Source organism: Periplaneta americana, chromosome 10 (assembly GCF_040183065.1).
Source record: "Periplaneta americana isolate PAMFEO1 chromosome 10, P.americana_PAMFEO1_priV1, whole genome shotgun sequence".
Lineage (NCBI taxonomy): Eukaryota > Metazoa > Arthropoda > Insecta > Blattodea > Blattidae > Periplaneta > Periplaneta americana.
Genome location: NC_091126.1, coordinates 168,307,007 through 168,327,857, shown reverse-complemented (window position 1 = coordinate 168,327,857; position 20,851 = coordinate 168,307,007). Strand labels below are relative to the sequence as shown.

At 37.9% G+C, this 20,851-nt stretch overlaps 1 protein-coding gene across 1 annotated transcript in view; it reads left to right on the top strand.

The window, feature by feature from the left end:
• LOC138707765 (cytosolic carboxypeptidase 6) overlaps positions 1 to 20,851 on the top strand; it is a 1,502,040-nt gene that overhangs the window by 978,537 nt on the left and 502,652 nt on the right. Inside the window, exon 7 of the mRNA XM_069837635.1 lies at positions 13,896 to 14,010. Within this exon, the coding sequence (XP_069693736.1) occupies positions 13,896 to 14,010 (115 nt within the window). The remainder of the gene's footprint in view (positions 1 to 13,895; positions 14,011 to 20,851) is intronic.

Here is a 20,851-nt window from a genome sequence, read left to right as displayed (position 1 = left end):
TTTGAAAATGTGGCCGTTCATTTCGAAACAGGCTTCAGTTCTAATGTGCATATTATCGCACTATAGACTATTGTACGTAATTCCAATTACCAGGTTCGTAATTCGTATCAGAAACTCATGTTGAAATAATTCTGTACCTACTCTACAAAATAGTCTTACGTACTGTAAATTCAATCTTCACCTCTGCCCGATCCGAAAAGATAAAATTACTCAGACATGCTATCTACTGTCCGTCCAAGTGGTTATGTCGCAGCGTCGTAGAAAGGGAGCAAATCACGTGACAGTTAATTACTTAACGAGGCCCTTTTATTTAAGTTATTTTAAACAATGTTATGGGCATAATATTACGTAGACGTCCAATTCCTAACAAATTAATGTTCTCAGAAAAGAGCTAAGACAGCCCAGCCACTAGCATTTACAGAGAGGCGAATAGAAGCAGGTGGGGAAAACCGGGATGCGATGTAAACAAATGGAAAATGATGCAATATTTAAAGCTCTTTCGTCACTGGAAAACGCGAACATATTTTTGGAACGTATTGTTTACTATGACTGTAAGGCTACTATGACTGTAGGTATATGCGGCCTTGGATCTGTGTGGAGGACGGTTGAACTTCATTTGTAAAAGGGGTGGGAGTGAAGTACATTCAAAATCTCAGGTACAATAAAAATTGAAGTAAAAATAAAATGATGTCCCTGTATAATGGTAGTTGACTTAATAAAATGTCAACATAAATCCCCACCTTGGAGTCAGGTCACAAAGGGAAAAAAACTGGAGGAGGGGAGCTCGATGAGGTACTGTGTGTTGGACTTTGGCGTAGCTTAATGGTGAGGGCGTTTGGTACGTAAAACCAAGGACCCGGGTTCGACCCCCGGCGCCGGAGCGAATTTTTCTCTTCCAATATTAATTCTAAGAAGTGTTTGAACGAGGGGTTGGAAAACTCAAAATACTCTTATCAGCTCAATCACTGTGAATTTCTGGAATGTAACATTTAATTTTTCTCATGGTTGTGAATTAAGTAAAACTGGAAGACAATTGACACGCAGACCAAGATTCGAACCAGGAACTACGTGAGCCGTGCTCATCTGCTCCTCTGTCCTGCAGGCGCGTCTCCCATTACTCTTGTCGTCGCCTCACAGCATCATCTGCCGAGGGGGAGAGCGATTGATGGACGTGGCTTCTTTTCATACTCAGCCACACATATCATCCCTCACTCTCTTTCCTCTTCTTCTTCGTACACCTTCATTCACGTACAACATTCATCAAGTTGCTGTGCATTAGGGAGTAATCACTAGCAAGAGCCCCTCTGCTCTCCAGAGATTCATATTCCCACCGTATTCTGAATAAAACATATCAAAACGTATTTTCTTCTAGCTCCGCTAAATATTTAGAAACTATCTACCATATACATCCTACTCATAGAAGATCATATGTCCCTCTTTCATTCCCAAAGTCTGCAAATCTGAATAAGAAATAACATACGCAGTTCAAATAAGAGAGTATGTTTCGAAATTCCAATAATCCTTGCTACTGCAGCCGCTTCGCTAACAACCTTCTTCCAAAGATTTCAGATCCTGCTAGAAACTATTTCAGTCACAGATTTCAAACATATCTATACTTCGATGTAAGAGTAATGGAACAGAGAAAAATTCTCTCCGGCGCCGGGATTTGAATCCGGGTTTTCAGCTCTACGTGCTGATGCTTTATCCACTAAGCCACACCGGATACCACCCCGGCGTCGGACAGAATCGCTCAGATTAAGCTCCAAATCTTGGGTTCCCTCTAGTGGCCGCCCTCTGCACTACGTCATAGATGCCTATGAACGTAGGACCGAAGTCCACACATGTGCTGAGGTGCACTCGTTATGAGTGACTAGTTGGCCGGGATCCGACGGAATAAGCGCCGTCTTAAATCACGAAGTGATTTACGCATATCATATATATTATTCTAATGTACAGAAGTACATCAGATTAAGCTCCAACTCTTGGGTTCCCTCTAGTGGTCGCCCTCTGCACTATGTCATAGATTTCTATGAATGTAGGACCGAAGTCCACACATGTGCTGAGGTGCACTCGTTATGAGTGACTAGTTGGCCGGGATCCGACGGAATAAGCGCCGTCTTAAATCAGTAAGTGATTTACGCATATCATAATATTATTATAATGAACCGAAGCACATCTCAGATTAAGCTCCAACTCTTGGGTTCCCTCTAGTGGCCGCCCTATGCACTACGTCATAGATGTCTATGAACGTAGGACCGAAGTCCACACATGTGCTGAGGTACATTCGTTATGAGTGGCTAGTTGGCCGGGATCCGACGGAAGAAGCGCCGTCTTAAATCATGAAGTGATTTACGCATATCATATATATTATTCTAATGTACAGAAGTACATCAGATTAAGCTCCAACTCTTGGGTTCCCTCTAGTGGCAGCCCTCTGCACTATGTCATAGATTTCTATGAACGTAGGACCGAAGTCCACACATGTGCTGAGGTGCACTCGTTATGAGTGACTAGTTGGCCGGGATCCGACGGAATAAGCGCCGTCTTAAATCACTAATTGATTTACGCATATCATAATATTATTATAATGAACCGAAGCACATCTCAGATTAAGCTCCAACTCTTGGGTTCCCTCTAGTGGCCGCCCTATGCACTACGTCATAGATGTCTATGAACGTAGGACCGAAGTCCACACATGTGCTGAGGTACATTCGTTATGAGTGGCTAGTTGGCCGGGATCCGACGGAAGAAGCGCCGTCTTAAATCATGAAGTGATTTACGCATATCATATATATTATTCTAATGTACAGAAGTACATCAGATTAAGCTCCAACTCTTGGGTTCCCTCTAGTGGCAGCCCTCTGCACTATGTCATAGATTTCTATGAACGTAGGACCGAAGTCCACACATGTGCTGAGGTGCACTCGTTATGAGTGACTAGTTGGCCGGGATCCGACGGAATAAGCGCCGTCTTAAATCACTAAGTGATTTACGCATATCATAATATTATTTTAATGTACCGAAGTACATCTCAGATTAAGCTCCAACTCTTGGGTTCCCTCTAGTGGCCGCCCTCTGCACTACGTCATAGATGTCTATGAACGTAGGACCGAAGTCCACACATGTGCTGAGGTGCATTCGTTATGAGTGACTAGTTGGCCAGGATCCGACGGAATAAGTGGCGTCTTAAATCACGAAGTGATTTACGCATATCATATATATTATTATAATGTACCGAAGTACATCCCGGCGCCGGAGAGAATTTTTCTCCGTTCCATTACTCTTACATCGTATGATGACGCAGAATAACTGCATGGAAATATCATATGTACTTCGGCACATCATAATAATTATATATATATATATATATTACCTATACTTGCTTTTTTGAAAGATGGGACATGACAGTTAAGCGGCCGAGCTTGGAACTACAGTGTCATGTTGCCAATATGGACTACCACGCTACCAGATGATGGAGGTTAGCAATTGTCGTTAAGATGGCTGACGTTAAAACATTGACAATTGACTCGAAGGTAAGAAAACAATACAAAAATGGACAGAGAACCTAAGACGAAACGTACCATTGCTACCATTGTGTGCGTAATAAATGTAGCCAAGAGAGCTATTAAGCACTCACCACGTGGGAACTGTTAAGTTTGGCAACTCTACCTTTGTCACCATAGCAACTGACCTACAACGCTATGTGATATTCAGTCGTTTTTCCGATCGCAATGCACCTGTCATGTCCCATCTTTCAAAAAAACTAGTACAGAAAGCTAGCTGGCTATCTCGGAAGCTTTAGGGACTGAGGTAGTTGCGTCATTTGTCGAGGAGGCAAGGAAATACGTACAGTTTCTACCAAAAGTTCAAGGACAACCCTTCAAAAGTGATGTTTCACACCTGTCCTTATACTTATGTAAATCCCTCTGATATTTATACAGCGATCAAATGTAAACCCAATCTCTCTATCTTCGAAACTGTGGATTTTATAACAATTTTTCTGTTATGAAAACATATTGAAGAATTATATTCTTTGTAGGAAAAAAATTAATTACTCCGGAATGAGTTTACTTAGATCAGCGAATTTTGGGATAGAGTTAGACATATCTGAAAGGTTTCTTGTTGAATTATTACATTTTGTTTTAAAAATTTATGACAGATCTTGACGCAATTGCTGTCTAGCTTACTGCGACCGATTCTCTCTACCCCCTCTTCATTGTATGTGTAGCGGGTAGTATTTACATTGCGTCATCATTTTATGAGGTTTTGCGATGCCTGTTCTAGAGGAAGGGGGTAGAGGATGGGTAACTATTTGGTATATGAAGGTACCTATACCTGCGCTGTGACGTCACATATACTTCGCATCAGGCAACTTTATTTCAGCTGGGATACGGAGCCTGCTGAAATTGTAATTGCTATCAATCCCAGAATGTTGTTATCACTAGAGCCACAAACTGGGAGCTATACTACCACAGTCTAGTACACGGACATCATTTTATTTTTACTAACATTTTTAATATTAATCTGGCTGTACCTTTCTATTAACGATTGAAAAAGGAAACACCGTTTGCTACCCCTTCCACGACTGGAGTTCGATGCTACTGGCGTAAAATACAAATCACTTTACTAGGTATAGGAGGGAAGAAAAGTAGTTCATCCAATTATGTAAACTAGGAAATATCACAATTTTGAGTTTCATAATTTTCATTAGGCTTTTGTTTAATAAAAATACAGTACTGTATTACCACTTAGTATTTTTACTCACCAACTGAGCTATCCATTCGGACGTATTAATTATGCAATGTATATTGTACTTTACAGCTCATTAGCGTACAATATAGAGAATGAAGTTAAATTGAAAAATAATCATAATATGGATATTTAAACACATTTTTTTAATGGTGGCCGTTCATTTCGATACATGCTTCAGTTCTTTTGTGCATATTATCACACTATAGACTATTGTACCTCATTCCAATTACCAGTTTCGTCCTTCGTACGAGTAACTCATGTTGAAATAATCCTGTACCTACTCTATAAAAGAGTACCTTACGTACTGTAAATTCAATCTTCACTTCTGCCCAATCCGAAAATATAAAATTACTCAGAAATGCTATCTACTGTCCGTTCAAGTTGCTTTCTTGCAGGGTCGTATAAAGGGGTGTGAATCACGTGACAGTTAATTACTTAACGAGGCCCTTTTATTTAAGTTATTTTAAACACTTTTATAATATTACGTAGACGTCCAATTCCTAACAGAAATTAATGTATTCAGAAAAGAGCTAAGACAGCCCAGCTACTATACTTTACATTGGGGGAACAGAAGCAGGTGGGGAAAACCGGAATGCGACAAACGGACGACAGTACCTGTGCGAAAATATGATTCAATATTGAAAGCTCTTTCGTCACTGGAGAACGCGAACATATTTCTGGAACGTACTATACTCCTAACTCAGTACTGCTTACGCGCCCTCGGCTCTATGTCGTGAACGGTTGGAAGTTTACTAGTAGAAGGGGTGGGAGTGAAGTACATTAAAAAACTCAGGTAAAATAAAAATTGAAGTAACAATAAAATGATTGCCCTGTATATAGGCTACAGTCACGAAGATTGAGTTGTGAGGGTGCTAGGAACAATAGACTGTGCCGGTACTATTTCGCATTGCCTGTTATGAGGCGATATTAGCGATCCTAGCTGTTAGCAACTATCTTTGGATGCATATTTACTACGTATTGAGCTTCGTGACTGTATATACTAGACTGTGATACTACGTTACCCTCCCAATACTGAAGACTCTAAACGTAAAAAAGCTTAGTCCTACGATAATTTGCCAGTGGTTTTCTTTGAAGTAGCAGCAACGTCATTCGAACATACGTGGTTTGTCTACTTTGTTTTAATTAATGCGCGTTCTGAGTAATCCAGAGAGCGTATAGCCTTCCCCTATTTTTGTAGGGTTAGAGGTTTTAGTGTTAAGACGGACTAAAAGCTGTTAGCACCTCTAGAATGGATTCATGAAGTACATTTAATGACAAAGAAAGTGACAGAAATGTTACGAGTAAGTCCTGGGAGGTGCTAGCTTGCAAATGCGTGGCGGAGCCTACGTAATTGCCATGGAATAATAATCCCATAACGCCGCGAACAACCGGGTACATTAGGAAGTAAAAGAATTCCCTTGTAGATACAATTACCGCTTCATTAAGAGACACGCGCTTCGCACACCTCGCCGCATGTTGCAGGCTGTGGCCGACTCATTTCTTCGCATTACACCATCCCCGCATTGGCATAATTGGAAAACTGTGACCTGTCCACCATAAACCACAATTAGGAAAAGAATAGTTAACACGATCCGAAACAGTAACAGAATAATCAGGGAAATAACAATTACACTGAAACGTTGCCTCGGTGGTGTAACGGCCAACGTGGTAGTCTATGTTCGATACAATGATCACATCTCGCCTTCTTTCGAGGCATACAGCGTATTCCGAATCTCACCTGACCGGTAGACAACAATGACGTCACGCTGCAGCGAATTAGGAACAAAACTGCTAGAAGGATTGATGGCTGTCATGGCGATTGTACAGGGACATCACTTTATTTTTACCAACATTTTTAACATTAACCTGGCTATACTCGGAAACATTGTTAACCCCTTCCATTACAAGAGTTTGGTGTTACTAGTGCAATATGTAAACAAATCATAGGGGGAGAGAAATGTAGTGTATCCATTTATGTTACAGGGAAATACGATATTAGGATTTTCAGTTTGATCATTACTTTTACGGTATTCTATCAAAATACGGTAGAGTAGTAACATTTTTTTTCACAAACTCAACTCTTCAGGCGGTTTTATACATTATGTATTGGCTACTTTATTCAGAATATTACCTTACTTTCGGTAACTCTAATCTTCACTTCTGTTCAGTCCACACAAATAAAGTTATTCAGTCATGCTACACACCGTACCTGTGCGAAATAAGCAGAGAAAGGTGTTTACGGAGATAGCGAAAATCACGACATAATAGATATACAATAGATTTTTACTAATCTTTACGAATTAAGTGATTCTGATTAATAATATGGGGACAAAACAATCGCGACAAATCGCCAAATATGAACACATTCGCGAATTATTATTGTGTCTTTTATAGCGAATTTCATATTCTGAGTTCTTTTTTCGGACATTTTTTTTTCATTTGAATTTGTTGCACATTCAAGTAGTCTACATTACGTGGTATTCCAGGTGTTCTGTTTACATTAGTGAACTCAAAAAACGGAGAATTCAACATTTCACTAATAATTTGAAAGTACCAATTTCAGGGCTGCAAGTTTTTTTTTTTTTTTTCGTTTTAAATGAATGTGTGTTAAATACAGTCTCAATCCAAGAAATATTATCTATTGGCCATACCGCAACTTTACCAGAATCCAATGAACCTTTAATGTTAATTATTTGGAAAGTAATATTCATACTGATTTAATACTCCAATTTCAAAAAATTGTATTTTCCAAAATTTCCATTAATATCCAACAAGAGTACAAATCGATCTTCAACAATCTCCGCCGACAGCAATGTTAAAAAACACAAACGATAAAATTAATCTCTAAAAATACCTGCCCCTGAAAATAAGCTTCAATAATATAGGCTCTTCCTTCTATGGAAAACGCAACCATATTTCTGAAACACACTATACTCTGTACTGTTTACTTCACTGCTAGCAGACTTCGAATGCAACAGCGGCCGTAAGTTTGCGTGGCTGACGGAAGCAAGAACGTTACTGCAAGGGGTGGAAGTCAAGTATATTCAGAAACGCAGGTACAATAAAAATGCAAGTAAAAATAAAGTGATGTCCCGGTGTAAGTTGTTGTCTATGCTAAGCTAGTAAAATTTTGCGAAATTTCCGTACTGCCATCTCGTTCAAAGAAAAGAGAGCATAAACAATTTATTTCTTGAACCGGTAGTAATAACTGGTCCGTTGACATGTTCGCTCATAAGCCATTAACATAGGCCTATTTATTATTTTAATGTACCGAAGTACATATGATATTTCCATGCAGATATTCTGCGTCATCATACGATGAAAGAGTAATGGAACGGAGAAAAATTCTCTCCGGCACCGGGATTTGAACCGGGTTTTCAGCTCTACGTGCTGATGCTTTATCCACTAAGCCACACCGGATACCCACCCCGGCGTCGGACAGAATCGTCTCAGTTTAAGTTCCAACTCTTGGGTTCCCTCTAGTGGCCGCCCTCTGCACTACGTCATAGATGTCTATGAACGTAGGACTGAAGTCCACATATTACTCTTTCATCGTATGATGACGCAGAATATCTGCATGGAAATATCATATGTACTTCGGTACATTAAAATAATATATATGATATGCGTAAATCACTTCGTGATTTAAGACGGCGCTTATTCCGTCGGATCCCGGCCAACTAGTCACTCATAACGAGTGCACCTCAGCACATGTGTGGACTTCAGTCCTACGTTCATAGACATCTATGACGTAGTGCAGAAGGCGGTCACCAGAGGAAACCCAAGAGTTGGAACTTAAACTGAGACGATCCTGTCCGACGCCGGGATGGGTATCCGGTGTAGGTTAGTGGATAAAGCATCAGCACGTAGAGCTGAAAACCTGGGTTCAAATCCCGGCGCCGGAGAGAATTTTTCTCCATTCCTTTACCCTTTCATCGCATTAACATATTGTTTTTACGTTGTGCTCATTACAAACAATGCAGCAGAACACACCGCCATGACACAACAGTGCACGATGTCATTCGTCTGCTAATTCCCGCCCTAGACAAGAACCAATCCGATTCACTGATGGCGGCTGACGGAGACTGCCACCACCTCTGCATGGTGATGGCACCGGTGTGACACCAGTGGAGCATCAGTGAAGCCATCGGTGAAATTCGGAACACCGTGATGCCATCGGATTGCTCAGCGCTGAGATTCGGAATAGCTCGTTAGCATGGTTTAGATTATATGAGAGGAGAAATCTGCACTCGCTTTCTCTCTTATATGGAATTATGCATACTTCATGCACGTCTTATTTATTCGTCAGTTTCCATACTCTCACTATTACAATATTAATACTCGATCAAAACGCGATAACACGCTAGAAATTCCACTCCACACATCATCTCTGTATTCTTCATCCTTCACTGTTGCTACTTCTCGTCACTGGAACTCTCTGCTGTCTGAAGTCAAGGGCTGCCGAACCTTGAAATCTTCCAATCATAGTTAGAAAATTATCTTATGACGAGTTACCGAACTAACTTACCGTTATGACAAGTGTTGTATTGCATGTTTTCACGTATTCACTACAGTTTTGATATCCTAGTGACATTTATTTTAGGCCTACTTTATTTCTTTTTGTTTCATCATATTTTCCGATAATGGTATGTCTATCATATGATAACTTGAACTACTTATAATCATAATATTTCTTGCAGTGTGTACCTAATAAATATTGTGTTCATTGTATGTTTTTTATTTAACTATTTTGCTGTTATTATATTATTATTATTACTGTATTATTATTATTATTACTGTTTTATTATTATTGTTTAATATTTTTATACTTCGTATGTTTAACTTATTTTGACTTACTGTTCACATTTTATAATGCCTTTTCCTTTCTCTCTAGCTCTCATTTCTACTGACTTATTGCTTACATTGTATTATGATTATCTACTTCAGTTTTCTGTGTGTGTGCTGTATTTTGTAAATTTGTAGTGTTTTTTTGTAACGCAGTTTTAACTCTGGTTGATTGTTAGAGAAGGCCGTATGGCCATAACTGCCAATTAAATAAACCATTATTATTATTATTATTATTAGCCTCCTGATTCCTGAGACATATTTCGTTCTATTTTTCAAGTTCAATATAATTCTACACTTAAAAAAGTCACTGAAATGAGGAAAAATGCTGAAGAAATTCTGCAGGCTACAGTCAGGAAACGAATGTAGGTATATTATCCTATACTTCGGGTCTCTGCACATATATCTTATATCATTTTTTTACCCTTCATATATAACAATTACTGTGTACTCCGAAAGCATGTCCTGCGGTATCTTGGTGTTGAGTTGCTAGTCGCGATTTTAATTTACAAATATTTGAAACACGCATTGCAATCAATGAATCGATCTTCTTCTGCTTCCCATAAATCCCAAGAGATTTCAGAAGCTTGACAAGCTCAGAAAATAAGCGACCGCCTAGATCCACTTCTAAAAGAGCCAGATAGAATTCAACATGAACAATTCGGCTTTAAATCCAAGCACAGCACAAGAGATCCACTTCATATGCTCACTCACTACATAAACAATGGATATCAACATTTCGAACACACAATAGCAACATTCCTGGACATACAACAGGCATTCGACACAGTGTGGCATGACGGTCTTCTTTACTAACTACAGAAAATTTCAGTTCCTGATGCATACGTACATTTTATTGCAGACTACCTGAAAAACAGATCATTCAGAGTGCGACAAGGTAATTGCCTTTCCAGTTCAAGATAAATTGAGGCGGGAGTTGCTCAAGGCTCTGTTCTGAGTCCAATTTTCTACGCTACATACGTTCATGACATTCCCAAGCACACCAACTGCCGACACGCCTTATATGCGGATGATACGGTCCTTTATACAAAACATCACGACATCAAATGTGCTTTACAACAGATGCAAGAAGCCTTGGACTTACTCATCCAATGGTCTACAAGATGGCGACTGAAAATTAACGGCGATAAAAGTACAGCAGTAGTTTTTACAAGATTTCCACGATTATTACAACCGCTCTCTGTTCAGAATCAACACATTCCCTTCAAAACAACGGTGAGATATCTTGGTCTACTACTGGATAGTCGTTTGACATACAGACAACATATACAGTTAATACGAGACAGAGCTTTGCAAAGATTCTTAGCATTATATCCTATACTTAATACTTCATTCCCCTCAAAACCAAACTATTGCTGTACACATAACTTATACGATCATACATGTCCTACGCGTCAGAAATTTGGGCTCAAACCCATCCCCGCCACACCAAGAAACTCGATGCCATCCAAAGAGCTGTGTCCAGAACCATCACAGATTTTTATATTGCTAACGTACAACTGTACAGTGACCTGGAAATCATTTTATTCAGTGACTACGTGCAGCACTTACGTAAAAATTATCTTCAGAAACTACAAACTCATCCTAATCCACTTATTAAACCATAATTACACATAGAATTCAGTGAACAATCGAGTAATGTTAACTTTTCTGCAGAAATCATTGACTCTGAAAGTTTACCTACATGTTCAGCTTACCAATCTCTGTTTCTGATGGAGAAGATGGTCACACTTCATTTACGTACTCATGTTATTCTAAGCAATAGTCTTGTTAAGGCAAGGGTCCATGTGACCTGGAACTTGTGATGACATGTGTCTTTATTGACACCACCAAATAAATAAATAAAAAAGTGATAGATAACGATTCCATCTAGTGTCAAATTTGAAACAAGTGAGTCCTGGGAGGTTTAATGCCAATTGAAGAATTCAGAACCATAGTGGGCCATTTACTGAAACCGTAGAAAACAAGTGTTAAAATGAAGTTATTACCATAATTCAATGGACACATACAGTATAGCAAGTAATATAAAGTTTGCACATTAAAAGTAAACGTTATGTCAGTCTTCATTAAACTATGGCATTCACTTAACTTTATAACGCTTGCTTTCTTCGTTTTTAATAAATGGCGCTTGGCCCACTATGGCTCTGAACTCTTCAATTACAGCTCTTCTATACGGATCTGAAAGTTGGCCACTAGCAGATAAACAAGTAAACAGATTGAAAGCAGCTCGAATGAGTCTCTTACGAGCAGAGCAGGATATCGGCTTATTGATCATAGGCGAAGTGAAGATATACCAAAAGAATTACAAACAGAATATATTATTTGTAGAATAAGGAATTATCAGATAAAATGGAAGGAGCATGTGGAAAGAACCAAGACCGACTCCCAATAGTAGCTTTGTATTATCACCCTAGAGCAGTGGTCAGTACTTCTTAGGAGGGGCTCGCGACAGGAACAGTTTGGCTGTGGCGCATGCATGGAACTCTCATGCAGTCCCAGCGTGATCCTTACCTGGATTTATTTTCGCGTGCACATTCCAAAACAAATTAATATAAAACCAAGAATTTCCCTTCGTGCTCCGGTTACACATCTTGCATACACGAAGGTCAGGTTTGGTTAGTTTAGGTTTCTACTAACCTAGTCCGCGCATTCCGCCATGCAGTTATCTCACAGCCAAGATGATCCTGTCGCGAGCCACAGATTTCTTGACTCGCGAGTCAACCCCTTACTATACAAATAGGGTTATTTATTTACTTATTTACTTACTTATTGTCTGTCTGTCTGTCTGTCTGTCTGTCTGTCTGTCTGTCTGTCTGTCTGTCTGTCTGTCTGTCTGTCTGTCTGTCTGTCTGTCTATCTATCTATCTATCTATCTATCTATCTATCTATCTATCTATCTATCTATCTATCTATCTATCTATCTATCTATCTATCTATCTATCTATTTATTCTGGTGTAGTTAAGGCCATCAGGCCTTCTCTTCCACAACAGCAGCAATACAAATACAATAATAGAAATAAACACAGGGGAAAGGCACGATCCTCCTCCTCTTAGTAGTCACTTGTTAACATTCCGGTGTTCAAGTGCAATAGGCGAATAGTGAAGGTGCTCCCCACCTTCTCCTCTTATACCTCCCTCCTCTAACTAAACCCTTTGCTCTCTGTTGCGGGTGGTATATTTTTATATGACGTCATCTTTGCTGACCACTGCCCTAGAGAAACTAGGCAAGTCCTTGTAAAATATAGAGAACAATTTTAATGGCATTTTAAACTTTTAAGGACATAGAGCAGATTCTATTAATTTTAACGTAAATATTTTAGGTTTGAACATTTTAATGTAAATATTAATTTAATAGATAACTGGAAGCCGGAACAGGCCAGCTGCCTATCACTTGTTGTTGGTGGTGGTGGTGATGGTGGTGGTGGTGGTGGTGGTGGTGGTGACGACGACCTAAGGACAACGACAATGTTATGTTTGCAGATTTTCTCGAGTAGTTCTACATTAAATGTGATTCTACGTGTCTCTGCTAGTAGTATTCAACCTTACAGCCAGACAGAAGTCCACAAGAGAACTGTAGCATACAAATAGACTAACTCAAAATTAATTCCAAGAATAGGTCACGGGATGAAAAACCACAAAAATATAATGTTAACATGCACAACTTGACACTTGTCACTGACATACACTATCTACCAAAAAGTAATTGGGCACTGTTTTTGCCCCTTTAGAACCTCGTGGTACCACCTCTTGTTGCTATAACAGCAACCACCCTGTCAGGCATGCTCTCCACTAGTTTCTGTAGGATATCCACTGGACAATGGAGGTTGGCCCCATGTTTCGGCAGCTACTATGCAGTGGTATGCAGACAATAATGTTCACCGGTTGGACTGGCCTGCACAGAGTCCTGATCTCAATCCAATTGAGCACCTTTGGAACAAATTGGATCGGCGATTGAGGTCTCGGGAGATGCGGCCAACTTCCGTTGTCTGAATGCCATCTTGCAAGAGGAATGCCGACGCATTTCAGTGGATATCCTACACAAGCTAGTGGACAGCGTGCCTGACAGGGTGGCTGCTGTTATAGCAACACGAGGTGGTACCACGAGTTTATAAAGAGGCAAAAACAGTGCGTAATTACTTTTTGGTAGATAGTGTACATTTAAATGGCGTGGAACAGATAGTGACTGACAAATTATAAATTTAAGTTCTTGAAATTAGCCACATTTTGTAAGAATATAAAATGTAACATATTGAAGTAATATTTTTATTACGTTTCAGGATTAATCGACTTCCTTGTTAGCAGTCACCCTATAGCGCTCGCCCTACGTGAACACGTCATTTTCAAGATAGTTCCTATGATGAATCCCGATGGAGTATATCTAGGAAATTATAGGTGAGTTGAAGAAATTATTTTTATTAAAGAAAATGTTTAAATAATGAATGGGGGAGAGGTTCTCCGTGAGTACTGAATTTTTTAACTTTTAAGGACAATTAATATCTGTTATTATTTAAACTATTCATGCTAAAAAGTTGTTCTACTGCATTTTGTAGACATAAGACTCAGCAATGGATTGAAAATTGAATAATAAAAATGTATTTAGAAATATGCAAATTATATAGGAAACGTTTTCGAACTGCATATTATAGGCACCATTTTGAAAATGTGATTAGCGGTAATTATAAAATTATTTTTAATATCTCAATATAGTTTCTTATAATAGAAGTAGTGAACAATTATCACACAAATCCTGAGTTCAATACACTTTCTAACTTGCGAGAAAAAGAAATATAATTTTGTAACTGTTTATAGTGCTCAAAGTTATAAGTACTCCCTTAGCTTCAAAATATATTTTTCAGAAATGTCCAAAATTTTACCTATATTTTATTTTGTATCTTGTTTGCAATTTTCGTTATCACACGCCGGACATTTTAATTAAGTGGACCTTTGGCAATATTTATATTATTCAATATAGACTTTTTGGGTAATCGGACATTTTCCATAGGAAGACGTTACTAAATTTTGATCATTTTCGTATAGTGGACCTTACAGCCGAGACCATATCCACGATAATCGTTAAATTATTTGATCAAGTAGTTACTGAATTTAAATTTCGAATGAGCACAACAGAAGAATATGTTGTTGTTTATTGCAGTTCATACATGCTGGTGATCCAACGGTTGAGATTTAGAATCTGTGAAAGTATATTAATAGTCTAACATTCATTTAGTGAGAGAACATGTTTCTTCGTTTCTATCAGTTAATATGGAATTTAATGCTATTTGTTCAAAGAAGTTATTATATGTAATATTCTGTTGGAGATAGACAGAGCTGTAGATATTTTATCCATGATTCCCTTCGAGATTTTAGACTCGAAAGTAAATTAAAATACTTTGAGTTACAGAGGTCAGTCATCAAAGTGGAAAGGATATGTTTGCTTTAAATAACAGAAAAAAGGGAGAGATCCTTTCACGAGAAAGTTCGTCATAAAGTATATCATTTATTTTATACCAACAGATGAAACCATCCATATTCAGGAATTTATTTATATAGAAGATGTATCTTGCGACCGCTTTTCCGCAACGTAACTATGCTACTTCAGAGGGACGTCATTTTATTTAATTGATTATTAAATGAAAAATTTTTAATTACATAGTTTCCACAATTATTTGAAATCAGCAAGCTTTAATTTTTAAAATTCTCTATAATCAACAAACAATAGGTAAAACATGTAATTCATAAGAATGTTTAATAAAGAACAACCTACACAAATATGTATGTTACAAGCTAAAATGATGGTGGTAAAAGTAATCGTGTATAGAAGAGTAGGAATGGCGTAAATGTTTAGGTTGTAATGATAAGATCAAGTTAAAAAGCGAAAAAGTTACACATTAATAAGTAAGTTGCTGAGAAGTAAGCATTCAACAAAGAAATAGACGGGCTGCAAAGACGTATATCGAAAGAACGATCACATTAAAAAAAATTGACGGTTCATAAAAATAAGTAAGTCACAAACCCGTAATCGTGTCACAGGATTGTAGGCGGGTTATTGAAACCTTAGCTTACTACTGAACCTTAGCGTGTTATTAGAATCTTACCGAGTTACTGAGAACTCAGCGAGTAACAAAACCTAAGCGTGTTAGCGAAACCTAAGTGTATTAGAAACATTTAGTCGTGTTAGCAAAACCGAAGATTCTTAGGAAAGCCTAAGCGTGTTAGAAAATCCTAAGAGTGTCGGGAAAGTGTTAGCGTGTTAGAAAAACTAAGTATATTAGAAAAGTCTAAGCATGTTAATAGAGCCTAAACGTGTTAAAGGAACCTAATCGAGTTAAAACAACATAAGCGTGTTAAAAAAAACCTAAGAGTGTTGCAATAACTTAAACGTGTTACAAGAACCTGAGCGTGTTACAGAACCAAATAATGCTACAAGAACTTAAGCGTGTTAAGAAAACATAAGAAGAGAGTTACTAAGTTCTAAGACGTCTACTAAACCACAAGATGGAAACATAATATGGTTACTACCTAAGCGTGTTAGCGAAACCTAATTGTATTAGAAAAATCTAGTCGTGTTAGAAAAAACTCAAGTTTCTCAGGAAAGCCTAAGCGTGTTATAAATCCTAAGAGTGTTGGGAAAGTGTAAGCGTATTAGAAAAATCTAAGTATATTAGAAAGGTCTAAGTGTCTTAAAAGAGCCTAAACGTTTTAAAGGAACCTAATCGAGTTAAAACAACCTGAGCGTGTTTCAATAACTTAAACGTGTTACAAGAACCTGAGCGTGTTACAGAACCAAAGAATGCTACAAGAACTTAAGCGTATTAAGAAAACGTAAGAAGAGGGTTACTAAGTTCTAAGAAGTTTACTAAACCATAAGATGGAAACATAATAGGGCTACTACCTAAGCGTGTTAGCGAAACCTAAGTGTATTAGAAAAATCTAGTCGTGTTAGCAAAACCCAAGCTTCTAAGGAAAGCCTAAGCGTGTTAGCAAACACTAAGAGTGTTGGGAAATTGTAAGCGTGTTAGAAAAATGTAAGTATATTAGAAAAGTCTAAGCGTGTTAAAAGAGCCTAAACATGTTAAGGAACCTAATCGAGTTAAACAACCTAAGCGTGTTACAAGAACCTAAGCGTGTTGCAATAACTTAAATATGTTACAAGAACCTGAGCGTGTTACAGAACCAAAGAATGCTACAAGAACTTAAGCGTGTTAAGAAAACGTAAAAAGAGAGTTACTAAGTTCTAAGACGTCTACTAAACCATAAGATGGAAACATAATAGGGTTACTAAAATTTAAGAAGTTTAGTGGAACCTAAGTGGTTGACAAAATAGCATTTTTTTTAAGAAAGAAGTATAAATAGTTAATAAATTAAGGCAGCGTTTCTCAAACTATGGTCCGCGGACTTCTGTGGTCCTCGAGATCTGCCCTTGTGGTCCTTCAAAAAAGACAGAAGAAAAAATAAAATTCAAACAAATTGCGTATCTCACTATAGCTTAAAATCTCAGAGTTTGGAAATGACACATGGCAATCGTATTTCACTTTTTCTCCCAGTACTGACATTTTATGAAATTATTACCCTACCCGACTATCGACTTCCTACTCTACTCTCAGCAGCAAAAGAGGGATTTAAAGCACTATACACGTGGTGCGTCTACATATCTTTTCCCTCGACATCTGGCGCCGCGGCTGTAACCTAGCCAGAGACCACCCGAATTCATAACAGAGGACCAAAGTACCGAACCTTAATTCAATTTTAAAATATAAGTATACTGCAATTGAAATATGCTACGAAAATGATAAATTTTGTTTCGAAGGGAAGAAGAGTAAGGTGGTCCGCGGAACTGTTCTGACTTTAAAAAGTGGTCCCCACTTCAAAAAAGTTTGAGAAACGCTGAGTTAAGGGAATAAATTGTCAAGCAGCAATGGGCTAGCAACCGACGGGCAAATAATGGTCAAACAAATCAACCCCTAAGCAAGTAAAGGTTAGGAATATGAAAAGGTAAATAGATTGGCTGGTTGGAGTCGTACAAAATTAAATATACTTCTTCTTCTTCTTTCACTGCCTCCTTATTGCCGCCTAAGCAGCGTGGAGGGGTTGCCTCTGATCCATTTCTTATATTGATCCCGGTCAGCTGCAAGGAGTTTTATTTGTGCAATCGACTTTCCCCTTTTTCGACTATCTCCTTGATAACTTCTTAAAATGAAATATACATTTACAAATAAACTGTTAACCAAACAGATACATTAAGAATGTGTGACTTCACGTTGAAGCAAGGGGTGATTTGAAATTAGGTACTTAAGCAATATGGATTTGTCGATATATTTCGTCATTACCATGTATAACAGCAGGAAGTCCAGAATTGATATTTATTTCAATAGTAACGCCTTCATTGAACGAGGAAGATACCTCAAGGACTTCAAACAGAGCATCACGAGTTCCATTTTTACAGTTAGGGAGTTCTTGCACGAAGGCTCACAAGTAATTGCAAGTCTAAATTCGAACAGATGGCTTAGCGAGCGAACTCATACAAAGACGGAAGGTATAATGAAATTATAAATTGAGATATATTAAAACAAATGGATTTTAAGGGACTCGCTTAGTGACAGAGGAAAAGACAAAATATTATTCTGCTCCCAGGCAAAGGAGCAGAGAAGATAAACCAAACGGGTGTGGAATTAAATAACACGCACTGAAAAATACGAGAATATGATATGAACGGTAGAAACAAACTGTAGCTTTAGAATATACAGTATTATTAATTTTATTACGTGATGTTTGTGTTTGTACAGATAAATTAATGCAGTGAAATTGAGTTCTATTCTCAGGAAGAAAGTGTAAATTTATCTACGTTCCACGTTAAATGACATTTCTCTTCATCATAAATTTATTGTATTTCTCTGTCACGTGCATTCAATTCTGGTTAATTGATCGATATAGGGCCTAGTATAATTTCGCCCAATTAAGCGGCTGGCCTAATTAAAAGAAGTTCTCTCCAATGAACAAAAACACATCTTAACCAGCATAATCTATTTTCTATCAAGAAAATGTAAATTTATTTAAAGTCCATTAATCTGTTAACTTCCTGATTCTTGAGACATTTGTTGTTTTATTTTTAAAGTTCAATATAATTCTACGATTAAAAAGAAAGTCACTGACATGAGGACAAGTGCTGAAAAAATTCTGCAGGTTGCACTTAGAGCACAAATGCAGGTATATATTATATTATACAGAGTGTATCAAAATTGGTGTCAAATATTTCGGGGATGTGTTCGTAACACAAAAACATTACAAAAGCTTCATATGAACATTGGTCTCAAAATAATTTATTTCAGAGTTACAAGACAAAATTTAATCTTACAAAAATTGCTCGGAGTGGCTTCCTCCTGCTTCGATGTGTGCCCTAAACCTGCGTTACATGCTTTGGCATACTCTGTTGAAAATTCCTGGAGTGTTTCGTATTTCGTCAAATCCAGCTTGGATACGCCCTCAGAATATCAACATTAAGTACAGGAGTCGCATAAACCAGGAACTTTAAATGTCCCCAGACGAAGAAATCCATTGGATTCAAATCAGGCGATCGAGCAGGCCATGCAATGAATCCCCTTCGACCAACACATCTTTGGGGAAATCGATCATTAAAAAATTACGAACTATCAGACTGAAATGAGCTGGAGCAGCATCGTGTTAAAACATCATTTGATGACGTCCAGAAACACATCACCAATTAAATGATTCACATTATTTCGTTGTTCACTCAGAAAATACATTTTCTTCACAAAAAAACCACCAAACAATCAGCGGTCAATGAAGGGACAAATCCTTTAATAACTAAATAACGAATGGTTTTCGGACCCATGTTCTTATTAACTTTTTAAATTGTTTTGATGTTAGGAACAAGTCCCCGAAATATTTGACACCAATTTAGATACACCCTGTATGTTATACTTTGCGTCTCTGCACATACATCATATATCATAATCATGTATGAAATATGGTGTAATTTACTACACGCTCAGGACTCTAGAAGACAATTCTTTGTCAATTGCGTTTAATGTCGTGGAAGACATTTTGCATACAAGTAATAGAGTACGGCCACTCGAACAGGAGGACAATATTGAATGGTGGACGGGTTTGCAGTTGTGTGTAAGTTGTTGGGGACATTTTTCTGAAAGCTGATTGTGACTATTTTACAATTTGGAAAAAAAAAACAGCCTCCCATAAGTAAGTGTTTATGGTTGCCGACAATGGCAAAAGCATTTCTACTACATACAGTAATATGTAATGGTAGTGTAAAGCAGGCATGTCAAAACCCTGCACATTGTGCAGTCGCGCACATTGTGCAACTGTCTCCTTGCGATGTGCACTCCCTATTCCCCTACCTGGAGGAGTGAATCGCCTTGGAGGGGAACGCGACAGGGCTATACAATACCTGCAACAGCTTTTGTTTCAGTAACACAGTTTCAGCACGAGTGCCGATTTGGCTGTGTCTGTGAATGAGTTGTGATAAATAAAGTGAGGAGTTCATAGATAACGAAGAAGAGAAATTACGAATCATATAACATAATTGTTATAATGTTTTCCTCAGCCAACAATAATAATTATTTTAAAATGAAAGGCTTTCATCAGCCTATGTCGAGGCAATAGTGTTGTGAGGTGACAATTTAGATCAGATTAGTAAAGTTCTCAAAATATGATATTGCCAGCGCTTATTTCCTAATCAGTACTCTCACGGCAAAACGAACTTGACAATGGCGTTGTTTTGGAGTCTGTACTAACACAGCCATCAAAGGTTAGATGACTTACGACTTTCATTTCATAAACTGGTAAGTGATGAGAATATAGTGAGGAATACATGTGAGGCTCTTGAGGTTGTAAGGAGAGAAGAAAACAACTATTTGCAAGGCGGAAAAAGTTTCTGGAAAGATATATAATGGTAAATTTTCCATCTCACGTCATAATATTAATTCACTATACTGATATTAATAAATCTTTAAATCTGACATAAAGAGAATATCGTCGCTTCACAGCTTGTGAACTACACTTTTAATTTCTTTGAGGATTGCTCCCAACTTTTTGATCCTTGCACTCAACGTTTTCAAATAGGCGTAATCTATATGTGAATTTAAATTCTAAGCTTAATTTATATTTATTAATATTAATATTAATTTATATTCACATACAGCAAAGAATTTATTTCAGCGTAAAAACTTCACAATGTCCTACTGCATGTAATTAATTG